A 19,722-nucleotide genomic window follows, 5' to 3' on the forward strand; every position below is an offset into this window, starting at 1 on the left:
CGTCATTTCTAGACTGGTTGCCAACTAAAACCAAACAAGAAGAAATGTTTTATGTTAAGAAGTTCGTATATATCTATTTTAAAACTTCTTTCTTGCTTTAGACCCCCCCCCCCCCTTCATTATTCCTGACTCAGCAGATCTTCCTTCAATCAACGGGCGCGGGCGGGCCTGCGCATGCGCACTGAGTGCCACTGATCGCTATCGTCCGTATAATTATGCAAATTAACCAGCCGCCAAACGCAAACCGCCAATCTAATTTGAATTTGAAATAGCCATCTTCGCCGCGCCGTTAATTTGCACTGCACTTTTATCGAGTACGATAAAGAAGGGTAAAGAAGGCCGTTTTAATAATAATTCAACCACTGAAATCACACGGACCAGATTTGGACAATGACTTGAAAGCTAAGACATTCGCAGTAGGCTCTGCAGGTAAGTTAACAATTTTCTATGATTTTCTTTTCGTAGTTTGTTAAATGGCGCGGCTCACAGCTAGCTGCGGGGCTAGCTGTAACGTTAGAGTTCGTCAGGACATCCTGTTACTGCCCCTCAGCGCTGCCTGCCGGCCGCGACTACTCGGGCGTGGATGTGTGGCTGCCATGCCTGTGCAAGTCTGCGCACATACATCATATTGACCTTACGATTTGTGTTAAGATTTAACATGAATTTCTTTTCATTTCACAAAATCTTTCAGTTGATATTGTTCCATATATTGTTATAAGTAAGTATGCAAAATAAATCTATTTAGAAAATGAGAGAGATATGTGATCGAATGTGAAACTGATTTTCTTTGGGAAAAATCTGAGACTCAGCCAGTTATGATTTTCAATTTCAGATTTAACATTATGATAGTGGCCAGTGCCTCGTGTCTGCGCACCAATAACTTTACACACGATTTGAGGATTTTGATGAGAATCACATGAAATGCCGAAAATCGAAATTCATTATTTTTTCCACCATTAATAAGAGTCAGATTTTTTCATGAATAGCTGTTTATCACTTTTTGACTGTGTGTATTTCAGGAGAGAGGGAGACCCAAAACCACCTGGAGTCATACTGAGCCTCGAGGAGGAGATGAAGTCAGTGAACATGACCTGGGGGGCCGCTGGGGTACCGGTAGTTTCCAGAAGAAGGCCCAGCTCAGAACCGCCAGGAGTGGAGATCCGAATACTTCGTTGCTGCCCTCCATGCGAGGAGGCTGTAAGTTAGGTAATTCAGATGTCAAGTTTTCTTTTGGGGTCTTTGTGTATCTTCTATTATGAGAATTATGGAAAAGAGATGGTGATTTCATGGTTTTAAAGATGTAAAATATGAAATTCTAGCACTTTTTTTAGGCCTAATAATTTTTTTTGAGGAGCGCGATATTTTTGTACATGACCCAAGCCTAGTTTCACCACAGATTAATTAATAGCTACACAGCTGTTGCATTTACATGTACAATTTTAATAACAATCTACAACAATTGAGCATTTTATAAAATTGAGTGTGTCTAGGAAAGCAAATTCTCGATTGAGCTCCTCAAAAACATAAGGAGAGCCATTTATTGAGCTCCATGGAATTATAAACATGAAGGACTGATCTCTGCGACATCGATTTCAGAAGTATTCCCAAGACCAAGTGAACTTACTCATTTTTTAAATAAATATGATGATGTGCTGTTTATCATTATAGTTTAATCATTGATTCACAATCCCATGTATTTTTCTTAATGTGCAAATGGAATTTTACAACACTCTGTAGTAACCCTTGCTCGCCTTAGGTGTAGACATGTATTGCTATTCACTGTAATATAGACGTATTTGTTATTCACTGTTAACCGTACTGATTATTTTTCTCTCCATTGTTTTTAAAAAAATTCTTCAGATACATCGCATCTACCAGCAAAGAATGTGTGCCAGTACAGGAAAGGAATGTACCTGTCGCACATGAACTCTTCAGAGGCAGTGAGGACAACAAGATCTGCAAGCAATTGATCCTTTTTGTAAGAAAATTTCCAATTTGTACATTTCACAATTAATTTTTTTTAAGCCTTTGTACACATTTAGAGTATCAAGGCTTACAAAATGTAAAAATTAAATGTTTGCCCAAAAATCATTATGGGAAAGGTGGATTTCCGAGGAAAAATCAAATCTATCTTTGTTTACACAGTTGTACGAGCAACCTTATAGGAGGCTTGTCTAGGCTCCGTGCTGAAAATACAATGTAAAAATTGATTCACAATCCCATGTATTTTTCTTCATGTGCAAATGGAATTTTACAACACTCTGTAGTAACCCTTGCCCGCCTTAGGTGTAGACATGTATTGCTATTCACTGTAATATAGACGTATTTGTTATTCGCTGTTGTTCACTGTACTGATTATTTTTCTCTCCATTGTTTTTGAAAAAATTCTTCAGATACATCGCATCTACCAGCAAAGAATGTGTGCCAGTACAGGAAAGGAATGTACCTGTCGCACGTGAACTCTTCAGAGGCAGTGAGGACAAGATCTGCAAGCAAGTGATCCTTTTTGTAAGAAAATTTCCAATTTGTACATTTTACAATTAATTTTTTTTTAAGCCTTTGTACACATTTAGAGTATCAAGCCTTACAAAATGTAAAAATTTAATGTTTGCCCAAAAATCATTATGGGGAAAGGTGGATTTCCGAGGGAAATCTATCTTTGTTTACACAGTTGTATGAGCAACCTTATAGGAGGCTTGTCTAGGCTCCGTGATGAAAATACAATGTAAAAATGATAAAATTATCTTCATGGAGTCCTCTAGGCTAGCCAGTGACATGGGCCCATGCCCATCAATTTTAATTCATGCTTTTGCATAACCAAATGGCGTGAATTTAAAACTGGAAGTATAATTTCAGATTGACCTCCGAAATGAAACGTGCACAATTAGTCTGAACTAAAATAACATTTCCTGAATTTTTCTTAAATCTGGAGGCTGAGGTATTTTTGTATCTTTGAAATTAAATTGGTTCTCGTTGTTTTTACCTCTGACTTACCAGTATGTGTAGGGGTACCGTAGAAGTAGAATTAAAGGGATGTTCCAGGCTGGAAACATATCTCAATAAATAGAGTAAAATTCACAGAGCAAAATGCTGAAAACTTGATCAAATTGGATAACTAATTTAGGTTTTGAATTTTAAAGATTTGCATTATTCCGGTGAAATAGTTCTAGGCATGTCTTTATGAATATTCATTAGGTTGACTGATGATGTCATATCCCAATTGCCCTTTTGTATTTTATTATATGAGATTAGGTTTATTAAGATATTTTTAACCAAGAACTATTGACAATTGGATTGACAACTGATTAGGTACATTAGTTATTGACGCAACTTATTTCATTACAATGGAGACGCATCATTTACACATGTATGAAAAAATCAAACATTTATGATTTCATCTACATGTAGTAACATAAAAAAAGGAAAGTGGAGATGTGACATCAGCCCACCTAATGAATATTCATGACGAAGTGCATACAACTGTTTTCACAAAATATTGATAAACTTTAAAATTCAATAACTTCTTGTTATCCTATTTTGATGAAATTTTCATCATTTTGCTCTGTGAATTTTACTCAAGTATTATTTAGATGTAAATATTTTCGGCCCGGACCATCCCTTTAATCCTCGGATAAAATTTTGAATTTCAATTTTTTTTTGCTTTGTCTTGCGTTTTTAAACATGCTCTGGGAACTGCTTTTTGAAAGTTGTCAGCATTAACAAGTTGTCTTTTTCCGACAGTTACCATAGTAACAGTCAGAGGCCAGTGCTTCTCAGCCAATCAAAAGCAATGATTTCACTGAAATAGTCGGCACTGACAATCATGAAATACCCATCAGATGTTAGCAGATAATGTGCAACATAGACTCCTAGATACATATATGCAAACATACATAGTCTAAGTCTTTATTATTAAAATAAATGTATAGGTATAAGGTCGAGGCAATTTCATCTCTGCGATGTCAATTTCAGAAGTATTCCCAAGACCATGTGAACTTACTATACATGTTGTAATAAAAATGATGATGTGCTGTCTATCATTTATAATTGAATCATTGAAATATGGAACTTAGAGAAGTTTCACTATCCCATGTATTTTCTTTATGTGCAGATATAATTTTACACCCCTGAAATTTTGTATTACGGTATTCACTGTACTTATTATTTTTAATTCCATTGTTTTTTTTCTTCTAATCTTCAGATACATCGCATCTACCAGCAAAGATCAAGTGCCACTACAGGAAAGGAAGGTACCTGTCTCACGTTTCCTCTTCAGAGCCAGTGAGGGCCCCAAGATCTCAATAAATAATAATTAAAAAAGACTCCTTTATCATTCCTTTAAAAATAGTACATATTGAAGGTAAATGCTTAGATGCATTATATTCAAATTTTGTCTCCAAGCTAGCTTGTAAAAATTGGATTGACTACATATTTACTGTGTAAGTTAATGATCTTTGTTGACACATAATACAAGAATTATACACAGCATGTTACAGTTTGTAACATAATTTTCTTTCATTAAATTCCCAGTTTTAATACCATATAGATGTTTTTTGTGACTTGTCATTCTCTGATGTTTTTTGGTACAGATTTCAAGAGACTGAGGGATTGATTTACCAGAGCAAGTTTACAGTCCAATCCTGTTATATTGTGCATGTGGAAATTAACAAGGTTTCAATACAATGCTACAAATTTACCTTGATTCATTTCATCAGTCCTATGTGCAAGGATAATTATTTCACTTGTCCATGCACATTGTTATAACAGGAGTGGACATTCAATGTAAAGATAATTGAAGGTAATTAATTGAAATAAGTTAATAACCGCCTGAGAGGGGGGGGGGTGTTGGCACCAGTATTCTAATGTGTGTGTGCGCAAGGAAAACGAAGGAGTGATTATACGAGAAGAGTGAAAGATCAGGAATGTACATATCCACATGATTCATTTTTGTTTATGCTATACATTGCAGGGTGTTTCTAACTGGTACCACTTGACAATTTGTGTTTCCAACTGGTCCTAACTGGTGCTTCCAACTTGTTCTAACTGGCACCAGTTGACAACTGGTGTTTCCAACTGGTTTTAACTGGCACCAGTTGACAACTCATGTTGCCAACTGGTCCTAACTGGCACCAGTTGACAATTGGTGTTTCCAACTGGTTTTAACTGGCACCAGTTGACAACTCATGTTTCCAACTGGTCCTAACTGGCACCAGTTGACAATTTGTGTTTCCAACTGGTTTTAACTGGCACCAGTTGACAACTCATGTTTCCAACTGGTCCTAACTGGCACCAGTTTACAATTGGTGTTTCCAACTGGTTTTAACTGGCACCAGTTGACAACTCGTGTTTCTAACTGGTCCTAACTGGTACCAGTTTCCAACTGGTACCAGTTAGGACCAGTTGCCAACTGGTATTTCCAACTGGTACCAGTTACAATTTGTCAACTGGATTCCAGTTGATTCCATTATTGGAATCAACTGGATTCCAGTTGATTCCAGTATTCCAATTTCCATATTGAATCCAGTTCGCTAACTGGAATCAACTGGTACCAGTACCAGTTGGATGAACTGGTACTTAACTGGTTTTTTTACCTGGGATGTGTCATATTGTAGGAGCCAGAACTTATATATTTTTTTTAGATATATGGTAGACCACAGGGTTCTGTAATGGGACCATTATTGTTTATACATTCCTGCCTATTTGGTAATATGAATACTTACACTCCTCTGGATGTGTGTATAAGAAGGGTCACAAGGGTGGATGTACCAGGACACAGACAATTGTTGGCCAAGAGGGCATACTTGAACTGGTCCTCACACACCACGTGGTCTAAATGGGGTAAGATAGAAGGAGAGAATAGACAAGAGAAGAGAGGGAGAGAATATTGTCAAACATCAAATCAATTACAAAGGATGTCGCTACTACTACTACTACTTTCATGTGTACTTTGCTTTTTAAAGCTAATTCCGGCTTTTCAACCACTGCTGAATAGAAATGCTGTCTTTTTTATATGCACCCTTCATTGTAGGCCTCAATGTTGAAAGGAAAGTATTATTATCAGAAAAAAAACTGTTTTGTTACTCTGCAATTCTGCCATTCACCACACATTTAGCTATAATTTGTATGGGTACCTGGGTTATCACTTGCACCTAACGTTTAAACAAGAATTACCTCAAAAGCTTCAGAAAATGAGTTTAAAATATAAATAAAAAATTGGCTTGTCATACCTGGATCAATTGTTAAGTCAAAACTTATTTGTAACCTCATGAAAAAGTTCATGAAACATCTCCCAGGTAATATTTTAGCAAAATTATCATAACAAAATAAAAATATTCATATTTGTTCTTACCTGCAAACTGAACATGAAACCTGTTGTCAGGTTTAAGGATCTGGATGTAGAGAGGAACATTGGGGGCAAAATCCTTGACGGCCCAGGTTCTCAAGATGGTCTGCTGATCCTGGAAAATAAAACAGGAGCAAAGAATTCAAAGGGTAAATCCCAAGTTAAATGCAAGAAAGATTAATGGCTAATGTAGAATCTAAATGTGGTTTAAAAAAACACTTTGTGGGTGAGGCGTAATGCAATAGTCCAAATAAAATTGACAATAAAAGAAATAACTATCAGGCAGAAAACTGAGTAAAAGAAGGAACGAAAGAGAGAGAGAGCGAGAGAAATAGGGTAAACATAAAGAATAGGGATGAACAAAAAATATAGGAAAAAAAGAGAGAAAGAATGATGAATAAAAGAGAAACAAGGACGGAAAATAAAGAAAGCAAATGCTGTAATATTTTAAGGAAATGCAATAATCATATGCAATCTAAAGAAAGAGGAAAATATCAACCAAAATAAAAGGCTAATTTCATATCTAAAGCAAACAAAAAATAAAAAAGGGGGAAATTATAAATGACGTAAAACATTCTTGAAATACTAAATAAAAATATATAAACTTCTCTTCAAATCATAGTTGTACAAGTAGGCAAGAGGAACGGGTAAGGGCAGAGGTGACTATCCTCCAACGATTTTCCAAGCAGAAAAAAAAGAGATGGACAAAACAAAAAGAGGAATAAAAGGGAAGAACGAAAACAAATAGTACATAAAAAAGATATATCTGGCTCATGCAACTCTACATTACCACTCCCCTTCAATTGAGAACAAAAAAAATGCCAACATTCAGTCACCCCACCATCAAAATTCCCTGGCTCCACCCCTGTGGGTGAATATCACAAGTTTTTAGTTTGCTGAAACAGTAGTAGGTGCATTTGAAATGTACTTGGTATATTCAGTTGATTAAAAGGTTTAGGCAAGTAGAAGGGTATCAGCAAAGTTTCTTCTCTTCTCAATACAAAAAAAATGATAAACAACTCATCAGATCTATTGTTGAAATTATATCAAGAGTTTGAATTGCCTTTTTCCAAAGTTGATATTGACCTATCGGAAATCCCCAAAATCTTACAGGTAATTCATCTTCCCTACATGACCATGTAGGTAAGAAATTTGACCTCTATCATAATCATCTTCACAATTCAAATCGATGGTTACTTAAGATGTTAATTCATGATTGTGAATACATTGCCAATCTCTATATGCAGCTAGTGCTGGGATTTTTTTAGCACAAACATAGTAGGAATAACAGTTGATAAAATGACATGTTTTTTATTTCATATACAGATAAGTATGAAAAAATATCAACAAAGATGGAATATGAAATATGGATCTAATGATATGTGACTGGCTAATGTTTTGAAATATATAAATGTATAATAGAGATGATATTCTCATATGTAACTCACTTGCAGTCACATGTGGCATTGCTAAAAACTTGCAAACAATTGAAAGTCAATTTCGGGTCCTAGAACTAATCACATCATTTCAAGTAATTGAAAATGTTCAAATGATTCATGGTTGCTTCTTGCAACTGAATGAAAATGATTGATTCCATACAGGAATTTGCGATTATTTCAGGAGAGTTTCGTGCACTACCCGTATAAAGTTAAATGATTCAAGCTCATTTAAAATGCTTGATTGTATTACTTATGTTGTTTATGCTCAAAAGGCAGCCCCACTGAACTTCAAATCCTTGTATCACTTTATCGAATAGTGGAAGGCAGATACAAATGGGGCCAGTTGCATAAAACAATAAAAAGTTGAAATAAAATGCAACTTGTATTTCAACCAATCAGAAACGTGCATTTATGACATGCATGCAAATATTTGAACTGCATTAAGATGCCCAAGCTAGCATTCAATTTCCCCTCCATTTGGCATACACCACGCCATACACACTGCACAAAAGTGGTGATCAAATCTTTACAAAAATCGGAAGTAGTAGAAACAAATGGATGTAAAACATTGGCAGCAACCTTCCTTTTTAATGTGGATTGACACACACCGTAGCCATGTGACACAAATGATTGCAATCAATTGCAAAATTGAATGGGCCAATAGAGATTGTGGACCATATTCTGAAGTCGGGTTTAACTTGCACCATGGTCTAACTCTGTGATAAAATTATGGGAAGCCAAACGTTTCAACATTTTGTTTACAGTGAATGCTTCTGTTTGCTGTGCTCTTTACTAATTCTTTAATGGTGAAGATAACTGTCATACCTATCCTTCCCAGGCAGTTAATGTCTTGAGAGTCAAATGAGCTGATACATTGAACCTCTACTGTTAGAGATTTATGTAACATACTAACAACTGGCTTTCCATAGGTAAACCAGAGTTTAAATCAAACCCAATTTCAGAATACGGGCCAATGAATACAGGTATGCTACCAATCAGAATGTTTTCTTTCAATTTGCAATTGACTACAGATGTGGCCCTGGTTAAACACCCATTCAGAGTATAAAAGTAATAATAAGGTAATTTGTGGGGGAGAGGTGAGGGGGGGGGGTGAGTGTGGATGGTCTCTTGTAAAGTACAAACACATTGGAGGATACTGATGTGGTACAAATAAACCTAACCTACACAGCTGTCTGATATGACTGGATATACACACCTTGGTGGTCTTAAATTTTGAAGTCAAATGAAGTAAGGGGAACAATGTGGGAGATTAAACAAGAACAATGGAAATCTAGAATGATAGTCCTTCAATAGTGAAGCCAGCACAATGATGACAGGATAGACTATGGTCCTAAATAAATTCACAGTGTGAATACTGTGGTACATGTTATGTAACAACATCATACTCTAAAGTAATGGAGAGAAAAAAACTGATATGTACATAATGAGGGGATGGATGTTACGGAAATACTGATATGATTTGACTTCTCATGAAACATTAAGGATATTGTAGGAAAGGAATGCTACATTAAAATACTGTCTCTCAGTATATTGGCTAAAAAAGATATAATTGAAATGTACACCACATAAATAAATAGTTCATAATAATCTTAGACATTAATCAGATATGGTTGATGATTCATTCAGTAAAAGATATTGTAAAAATGGGTAGGGGAGGTTAAAGGAAGAACACAATTTCAGGAGGTTGAGATAATAACAAAACAATAATAGTCCCAAATTAGACCCCTGTGGTACCCCATATAAGAGCATGATGATAAACTTCTTCAACAGGGTTAGTCTTCAGAGAAGACTTGATCATTCAATCAGTTCATTTTCTAACTTTTGAATAGATTTGACCCCATCCTAAACAAAGAGGAAATTGTTACATATTTCCTTGAACGGTAGAAAGGATGTTACTTTTTTGGATTCTGAAGATTAAAAAATTCAATCACAGAAAAAGAAAATCTTGAAAACAGGGTCCAACAATTCAAGGGAAGGCTACAAAGTTCCATGCTTTGGTAAACAGGTTTATAGATGCAAAAAGGGATTTGAAATGTATTCTCTGAACAAACCCGAATGCTCCTCATGCGAAGAGATTAAAACTTATATGACCTTTACGTCTATATTTCAGTGCAGATCTGCAACTTTGTTATGTTGGGACTAAAAAATTAAAACTGAAAGGCCCGAATTCACAAAGGTGGTTTTGAAAACCCACGGTTGAATCCATGGTTTATGCAGATTTCATGAATAAATTATGCTTAATTTAGCACGTGTATAAAATTGACACCTGTTACCATGGTTAGATACGCTATTTTATTCATGAGTCCGCTGTTTGAAGAGTGGACTCATGAATAAAATAGCGTGGATAATCACGGCAACAGGCGTCAATTTGGCGCACTGTGACAAAAGCGCGCATCATCATTGAATATTTTCATACACGCGCCCGATACGCGCTAAATTAAGCGTAATTTATACAGGAAATCTACATACATGTAAACCATGGATTCAACCGTGGGTTTTCAAAACCACCTTTGTGAATTCGGGCCATAAGGGTTGAGGGATACTTCTGCTCCATTATTGAGAACATTCAGTAAAGAATTATGCCAGAAATATCTGTCATAGCTTCAGCATGGTCTACAAGCACCTCACTGAATCCAAATCATGAAGACAGGGTAGAAAAAAAGAACTTGGTTATAAGCCATGCTTTGATATAAAGTGGGTTTGGGGATGCAGGCAGTAGTGTTGTTCTTACACATTTATCTCTCATGGTATGACTGGCTTGTTTGCCTGGGGGACCACACAACCCTTTCAGCAAGTCCTGCAGAGGCAGAAGAGTGCAGAACATGCATGAAATTTTATTTTGGAAGAAATGAAATATGTCGGAAGATTGTGAGGAGGAAAGGGGGAGGGGGCGATCAGCCAGCTGGGGATTGTTTGGATATCGTAGAAAGAAAGATATGATGGGCAAAGGCAGATTCAAAATAATGAAAGATAATACATAGGGAGGGAGGGGGTGAGTGTAAATTTTGCCTACCAATTTAGGTCTAGATCTAATAGATGAATGCCGAAAAATGGACTGTCCGTCTTACATTTTATACACATATTCATATACACTTACCAAGCAAGTCGTCAATTGATTACTAGACAAGTGGAAGTCAATATTTAGGGTTGGCGAATGGGCTTTTTAAGATTTTGTAAATAGGCTGTGTACAAGTACATTCACAAAATGTAAGAGTGGGGGGAATGTTTTAGTTTGTAGCAACAAAGAGTTGACAAAAGGAACTGCTAAATATGACGACCAGGTGGGTGTTTCATAAAGCTGTTCGTAAGTTAAGAGCGACTTTAAGAACAACTGGTGATCCTTTCTTTTGATAAATGGTATATTCATTAGCGATGGTTTTGCGCGTAAGAAAGGATCACCAGTCGTTCTTAAAGTCGCTCTTAACTTACGAACAGCTTTATGAAACGGCCCCCAGGAATAAATGTTCTTATGCTCTCTTTCACATCTGCCCAACCCTGGCAAGGCATGTGCCTCCTTTTAATGTAAACCCCTTCCATTTCCAAAGTGATGACATTTAGTTATATACTTGTCAGGAGCAATCATTCTTAAAAGTGTACTTAAACATTTTTTGAGAGATTCATTTACCCCCAAGCAAAGCTTGAATGTTTTGCTAAGACAAAGAAATACAACAAGAGAGACACAAGGAGGAGTTTGAAATGAAATATTGAAGAACTGCATGGAAAGTAAAAGGAATCATTATACAGAAACGATCATAAACTGCAGAAATTCATCCTTAAATCTAATTAATTTTTTTTTTTAATATAGAGGAAATAAAGATGCATTAATTCCAATGTATTAACGCTAGTCGCAGAATAAAAAATTCTTCTTAGAGGAAACAATGATGCATTAATTCAAATACATTAATACTAACGGCAAAATCAGAAATGCTTTTTAGAGAGTTAGATGTTAGAAAGTCAAAAAGAAAAAAAAAAAACCAACAACCAGTTTTTTAAGGTAAGTCAAGTTATATACTCTTATAATTTCTATAAATTCCAAATCAAACATAAAGGAAGTTTATAAAACTTAAAAGTCTTTGTAGAAATTTGTTCATATACAAAAGATAAAAGGTTAAGTAGCAGTGCAAAACACCAGTAGGAGGGGTCATGGAGATCTTAAAATCTATTTTTTTTTTGTGTGTGTTAAATAATATTATTTTAAAGGAAGGTTAAGATGGGGGGTGCTTTTAAACAAAATTGGCAAAAGGATCCCAAACGTATTTTGAATAAAATTTATTGATGTGTAAGAAATAGGGGATTGAGAGTGATAAAGAATGGAACAGAGATTCGGAAAAGAAAATCAGACGTACCTGAAGTGAAATGGACCGCATGAAATTAGCTAAAATAGACCTCATGAGGTCCTATGACAAATTCATTTTGAATATAGTAATTTCAGATCTAGCAAAAGGTATATATATCTAGGAGGGGAAGGGGGGTGATGATCTGCTGTCTACAGAAAAGAAGAACCACCCCCTGGAGTCATGATATCTTGATGTCTTTGTCATTTTTAAAGAAAATAAATGCCTGTCATTAAAAAAAAATGAATCAACAAATTCAATTCCTGTCTAAAGGTTTGGTAAAGGGTCGGCAATGTGAATGATAATAGACCTACTGGAGTTTCATCCAACTTTCAATTATTAATTACGAAATGTGTACTGACCAGTAAATGTTTGGTTTCAGCCATTATTCCTTGTGAAAACCCTTCTTCCGTATCAAATAACTTTGGTAACATCTACTTCATTTCTTGCAAAAGAAAACCAGTTGGTTTGTCTATATTTTTCGGGGGTGGGGGAGGCAACAAATTGAAAAATATTTCCCAACTCTGCTAGAATAAAAATTTCAGATAATATATCTGTTCTTTACTACTATGTAATAATTGACTGGGTTCGCAAATGCCTTCTCAGCATGGTTACAAAAAAAAAACTCCCATCTATATCTATCCAGAACAAAAGTTATGTTTTGATTTAATTAGCATTGGGATATTATACACACCAATCATTATTAAAGTCACCATGAAAAAACAGTATGTTAAATTCAAGGCTCTCCTCATAAAAAGTTACAAATATTGTAACTTTGTCACCATGGTAACGACCATGTAGACCTCGATTTTGAGTGGCTGCTGAGCAGTTACCAACCATGCTTGGTCATACTCTGTTGGAAAGAACAGTGTCACACACTGTGATCACAGTGTGTTCACAGAGTGGACTATGTGAAAATATTATTCACACTGTTGAAATGCTCAATTTCAACAGTGTGAAGATATGTTCACACTGTGGACACCCAGACAGTGTGACTGTTCACAGCGTTTTCACATGGTCAACTATGTGAATATGTGTTTCACACGGTTGAAATGCTTAAATTTAACAGTGTGAAGGTGATTTCACATTGTGTTCCACACTGTAAAAAAATGTGGGAACTGTCCCTTCCAGTATAATGGCAAAGTAACCATAATGAACAACAAAAGCTATTATCTTATTACCGATGACATACCATCCATCCATCCATTTTGTTAATGAGACTGTCGTTCTAACCAATATAGGGTGCGCTTATGTTCTCTTTGTGAAGGTAGAATGATGTTAAGATACCCATTTTGACTATTCCTTATTAACCCATTTGGCCACAGAGACAAACATGTGCAAGATTGCATGGACCATTAGTAAAAGTAAAAAAATTATAGTAATATTTAATATTTAACTGATCTAAATCCCAAGCACAGGGAAAAATAAAGATTAATTAGTAGAACTGTAAGTGAGATCGAAGGAAAACTCTAAAGTTTAAATGAGGTATTTATTCACTTTGAAAGAAAAGCATAGCTGATGAATGCATGGTGTTGAGTACACTGTGGTCGACCAATTTCTCAGGATGTATGAGTGATGTCAAAATAAGGGCGCAACTTGCGCACATTTTATGCATATTATGAAACACACAAATTACATAGCAAAAACACTCTTTAAAATTCTACACAACGTTGTTTACTATTTAAACCTTACAGTAGTTGTTTTAACAATTTCAACAAAATCTTAAACAAAAAAGTTTATTTTTTAACATTTAATTCTCAATAAATTAAGCAGGGTTGTTTAAACTTTTAAACAACTACTGCAAGGTTTATATAGTAAACAGCATTGTATGAAATGTTAAAAGGCATTTTTACTGTGCAGGAGCACAACACAACACCTAGTTTGGCTGCTATTCTTAATTTTTCTTTAGTACTAAATAAGATTTGGCAAGTTCAAATTGCACAATGCATGATCATGACCAGAAATTAATCACTTTGTTGAAACTATAGCAAACATGCAGAAGGAATTGGTAAAGAGAAATCAGTCCATGCAATTTGGATTTAATAGAGCATCAAGTAATCGTCATTCAACATAAGAAATCATATGAAGAAATACAGATATGAAAATGTCAGAAGTCTGAGTAAAATTTAAAATTAGGCAAGAATCCATTTGATATGAATCCCTAAAGCAGTATGACTACACCCAACATGCAAGACTTTACACAATGTATAAAGTGATCAGTATATCTCTAATGATATGACATGTAGGCATACTGACAAATCAATCCACCCTAATATCACTTAATTGAGAAGAGATCTGAAGAAAAAATTTCTAACAATACAAAAAAAAATCCATTGCATTAAATTAGACTTAACAGCAATAATTCTTGAGCTTCCTCATGCAACCCACATTTTCCTCACTGTTTTTCAAATGATTAGCATTGTATATCTTATCAAGAATTGTATGCGATTCATTTCTTATGCTACAGTCATACATGTACCAAAGAAACCAACACCACACCAACCAAAGTTATTACATTATTTCAAATGTAAAAATGTATCATTTGTCAGTTTGGAGTCTGCATGTTTCCATAGTGTGTCCGGGGCATTAGTTCGGATACTTCAGTGCATGAAGTCATGAATTAATTAAGACCACAAAATTCATTATCAAAACAAAAGGGAGACCAGGGGCCCCCATTTCATAAAGAGTTACAACTGTTGTAACTTTGCCATTATGGCAACTACCATGGTAACAGGGCTCAGCAGCCAATCAAAATGAAGGTTGCCATGGTAGTTGCCATAAAGGCAAAGTTACAATAGTTGTAACTCTTTATGAAACGGGCCCCAGGTGATCATTTCATGAACATTTTCTTCTGACATCTTTTCCTGATGTTGACTGGCTTAGAAATACTCTTCATATTTAACTGTCGGATAAAACATGACTTGTCGGATAAAACTTCTGACAAGTCCATTCATGAATGCTCCCCAATTAACATAGTAACAGTTCCTCTCAAGGAAATTTGTCAGATCTGACAACTTGTCGGACAAAAATGTTGATGAAACACTCCCCTGGTGAGCATTTCATGAACAATCCCCCCCCCAACAAGTTGCCAGATCTGACATCTTTTCCTGACATTGATTGGCTAAGAAGTATTGTTACTATGGTAACCATCTGATAAAATGGACTTGTCGGATAAACGTCCTTTCATAAAATGCTCCCCGAGGGGTTATTTCACAAAGATTTAAGAAGTATGACTTAGAGTCGCACTTAAATGTTGACATGTGTATGATATGCAACGCACAATCTTGATTAATATGCAGTCGTGGGCGTCTTCTTAGCATGATCTGATCGATGCGGTCACGCCTTTTATACTGCATGCAACTAGGCATTTAGGTGCTCCTCTAAGTCAGGCTTAAATCTTCATGAAACACCCCCCCCCCTGGAATATATTTACATCAATGTGGGATGAATTATTAAAGGAATTTCACTTACTGCTTCACACCTATCCATAAAGTTTCTTGGTGACAGAATAAAGCAGGCTTCAGCATCATCCATCCTACAATAAAAAAAAGACATTAATGAAACCATTGAAAGTTCAATCCTAAAAAAAATACATTAATGAAATAATAGAAAACTCCATCCCGCAATAAATTAATTCAAAATAAAATTACAAAATTTAATCCTGGGATAAAAAAAGGTTCATGAACAATTGAAAACTTCATCCTGCAATGAAAACATGAACAATTCAAAATTCAATGCTACATGTACAATAAAAAAAGAAATTCATGAAACCATTGAAAAATGTAACCTACAAGAAAAAAAATCCATTAAACAACTAAAAATTCAGCAGTCAAGTGCCATACATTTTTACTTTAAAAAAATACTATGCTTAATCATAGAACAAATTAATCTACATTATGTGGTTATGAATACATTTATTTTTATTTGTATCAATCAAATAATAATTTCATACAATTATTAATTTATTGATTTTTATTAATAATCCCTTTCAATGCCATACAATTTTGATCAATTGCCCAACATAAACTACTCTCAACAGTAGAAACTTAAAAAAAAACTTGGGCACAGATATACATAGTTGATGAATAAACATTGTGATAAAAGAACAAGCATTATTACAAAGAAGTATATTTATGTATTTCTAAGCTTAAGCTAAATTCACTTACATGTACATCAAATCCCTGGGCAGAATTTGATGCCAGATGAGATGAATTAATGAATAAATCAATTTGTTCAATCAATTTGAAGCTCTCATTTACTGCTGGTGGGAATTAAGAATTGGCCTACATGGAGATTCGATCAGGCTCCGATCTTATATAGATTTTATCTCTCCTGCAGTACTGATTACTTACAAAGGGAAAATATAAAATATCTACACCATTTTGGACCCTATCGACTATCTAAATGTTCCCTTCATCGAATTCTAGTATCCAGTGGCAACATTTAATCTTCGGAGTACTCTCTTAAGGCAAATCGAAAAAGTATTTCATGAAACATCTTGCCAGTGATTTTCACTGACAAATTTGCTCTTAGCCAATCAGATACAAGGATTTCAGTAGCTTATAACAGTTTTCAGTGAGCTGCTTCATGAGCTACTCCCCTGTCCTTGTATGAAGATATCATCCAAGAGATTGAAAATTCTTAAGATTGAAAAATCATCCTCTATTAGAGAAGGAAATGCTTCAAGAGAGAGACCTGTTTTGTAATTATTCACAGCACAGAAATGTTCTCTAGAGCGATATACAGTGCGTCCCAGAAAAAAGGAAATCCGGGATTCCCATGTCGTTGTAATTCAAAAGCAAATGAATTATGATATTTCATTTACATAATCATATAATTCAATTATTCCTCTTTATTTTGATACCTATTATGAGACAAACACTTCATGCATTAATGAGCAAAAAGACAAATTTGAAATTTAATGTCAAAACCAGGTTGTGCAGAAAAAATTGGACAAGACTGGTTTGTGAGAGGATGACCAAGCATACTCGACGAATGGTTCATAAGCATTTATTTTTTATTCTTTGTTAAGCTTCTCTCACTGATCAAAGAAATGAGAGTGGACTCAGATTCACACGTAAGTTTCTGCGCCAATCGCTTCTGATATGTCTCAATAATTGTTATTTGTAATCTGCCATGTGTGAACGATTTGCTAAGCTGTTGGTTTCAAATTAGAGATGAGATTCCACTCTTGCCATGAGTATCAAATTTATAGTAAAAACATCTTTAACAATTGTGAAATCTATCTCTGAAAACAAGTTTCCTTTTTGTGGGATGCACTGTATAGTGTAGACTGAAAGAATTATCCTCTAATAAAGTGAGGAAATGTTGAAAGAGGAGCCCCTGAAGACTGAAAAATTATCTCTTATTAGGTGCAAGAGAGGTTACTAGCATTACAAATTGACATTCAAGCATAAGATGTAAGGATGGAGGTCACTCCGGACACGGCACAAACTCCCTGGTCTTTCCTTTCAAATGACATCAGTTATACATAGGAATTATATGTTCTTTTCACACCTCAGAACAACACACACAAAAATTACTACGTGTTGAACCGGAAACGCAGATACCTCGCATACTTAAAGGTAAATGCCAGTTGTGAAACGGCCGTCCAAATTTTTTAATATAGAAATAAAAAAATATGTGCCAAATGATTCTGGAGAAAATTGTGTAATTACTGAGAAATAATCAAAATAAGCATGACATTTCAGCCAAATGTTGGGTCTTTTTCCAAGCAATGATACACTGTCCTACAAGTGCTTATCTGTGTTCGCTATAATCATTTTTCAGCCACTCATGATTTAACAACGAGAGATTTATGTAAATGCACCAGATCCATAAATCTGCAATGCTATGGTGACATTATAACCATGATTTTCAAGACTTTCATATAAAATAAATGTTTCCTGCACCGACATTCTGTTGGCTTTAAAAAAGAAAAAAAGAAAGAACTCTTTAATAAAGTATTGGTGGTGCACTCCAAGATTAAACAAGTCTACATGTACCTTGAACTAAACAGTGAGCATTAAAAAACACACTTTATAAACAATGATAAAAAAAAATCTCATCCAAAAAACCTCAGCTCACTTGTCAAGTCAATGTAATCCCGCACAACGGCCCCTGGCCTACCCCAGTTGCCACACGATCAAATTAGCGAGTAACCATGGCAACCAAGAGTCCGATAATCGTCACATGACACCCATCTCCTATCCTGGTAAATGTCATTGGATTTTCTCAAGGATTGCAAAGGAACATTTGATGGATTGAGTTTCAACAGCATCAAAAAGCCTATCCCTTGGGGTGTTTTTCTGGGTCCCGTCTTACAAAGAGTTACGATTGATCAATAGTAACTATATGGAAATCCATCAGTGTCATATTTTTTATCCAGAAAATTTGCACAATGGCCTTGGTAATCAAAGAAAAGCACACTGAATTTTTCAAGAAAACAACGAATGTATGACTTACATCATATCTAGAAAATATTCTGGAACAACATGCATTTTAGATGTTGACGTTGCTGGCTTTCCATAGTCGTGGTTGATTGGATCAATCGTAACTCTTTGTAAGACGGGGCCCTGATGTTTGTAGCTTCCCCCACCCAGCTTTGCCAGGAATATAAATAATATTTCATGAAGGAGTACTGTAAAACGTCAAGTTTCCTTCAAACCAGAATATTCAAATCGGGGGTAACAGAATATTTTCATTTAATGAAAAATTGAGCTCCTTTCTAATGCTTTATAGATAATGCGCTGATTTCCCCAGAGATTGATTTTCTATAAGAAATGCCCCAAAGCATTTGAAAATGACGCTGGGATAGAAAAAAGTCATCATGATCTTTCCCTTAGAATCTGCTGCCAGCTAGGAAGATGAGATTTTCATTAGGATATTGGCAAGAACATTAACTGAATTGAAAATTCTGATGGAGGTTGTCCATCTGTCTACATGTACATTTCTTACAGACTATGTGTGTACTGAGTGAACCGACATGACTTGTCTTTTTATTTATATTACTTTGCATATTCAATATTTTTTATTCCTATGTATAATCCTTTATTCTAACACTTGATTGTTCCTTCTTTAACCATTCCTTATTCTGCTTCCTTCTGATATGTATTTTCCTCATTTTCATCAATACTCCTTACATACTACATGTATATGTATATGAATTTTTAGATATTTTAGATATTTAATGCCATTATCGTTATATATTACTGTATTGTACAGTAATATAAGTATGTATTATGATTGTAATGTATAATGTACTGTGATTTATGTATCATGTAATAATGTAAATTCAACCTGCCGGTCAACCTGATAGGTTGCCGGGCCTGGCTCTTGATCTCTAATAAAGACATGATGTACTTCTATGCATATTCATTCTTCTTGCATCTACTATTCATTCTTACGTACACTGCTTATTCTTATATATACTCATTATTCTTATGCATACTCCTTATTCTTATGTATACTCCATATTCTTATGTATATAATCTTATTCTTCTGTATACCCTTAATCTTATGTATACTCCTTATTCCTATGTACACTCCCTTTATTGTTTCATATGATCTTCATAATATTTTTCTC

General features: G+C 35.1%; 1 protein-coding gene and 1 long non-coding RNA gene across 4 annotated transcripts in view; one reads left to right on the forward strand and one right to left on the reverse strand.

Moving 5' to 3' along the window:
* LOC129278173 (potassium channel subfamily T member 1-like) overlaps positions 1–19,722 on the reverse strand; it is a 51,628-nt gene that overhangs the window by 25,268 nt on the left and 6,638 nt on the right. The window contains exons 8-10 of the mRNA XM_064110178.1: positions 15,609–15,672; positions 6,350–6,458; positions 5,721–5,829 (exon numbers count right to left, since the gene is read on the reverse strand). Of these exons, the coding sequence (XP_063966248.1) occupies positions 5,721–5,829; positions 6,350–6,458; positions 15,609–15,672 (282 nt within the window). The remainder of the gene's footprint in view (positions 1–5,720; positions 5,830–6,349; positions 6,459–15,608; positions 15,673–19,722) is intronic.
* Positions 296–4,541, forward strand: LOC129260307 (uncharacterized). 3 transcript variants are annotated; one of them, XR_010295950.1, is made up of 5 exons: positions 296–429; positions 1,020–1,206; positions 1,861–1,978; positions 2,394–2,508; positions 4,202–4,541. It is a non-coding gene; the product is annotated as an uncharacterized LOC129260307 (long non-coding RNA). The 3 variants fall into 3 exon arrangements; XR_010295951.1 differs by lacking the exon at positions 296–429 and adding an exon at positions 653–718; XR_010295949.1 differs by lacking the exon at positions 296–429 and having other exon boundaries at positions 981–1,206.

This window comes from Lytechinus pictus, chromosome 15 (genome assembly GCF_037042905.1).
Source record: "Lytechinus pictus isolate F3 Inbred chromosome 15, Lp3.0, whole genome shotgun sequence".
Taxonomy (NCBI): Eukaryota; Metazoa; Echinodermata; class Echinoidea; order Temnopleuroida; family Toxopneustidae; genus Lytechinus; species Lytechinus pictus.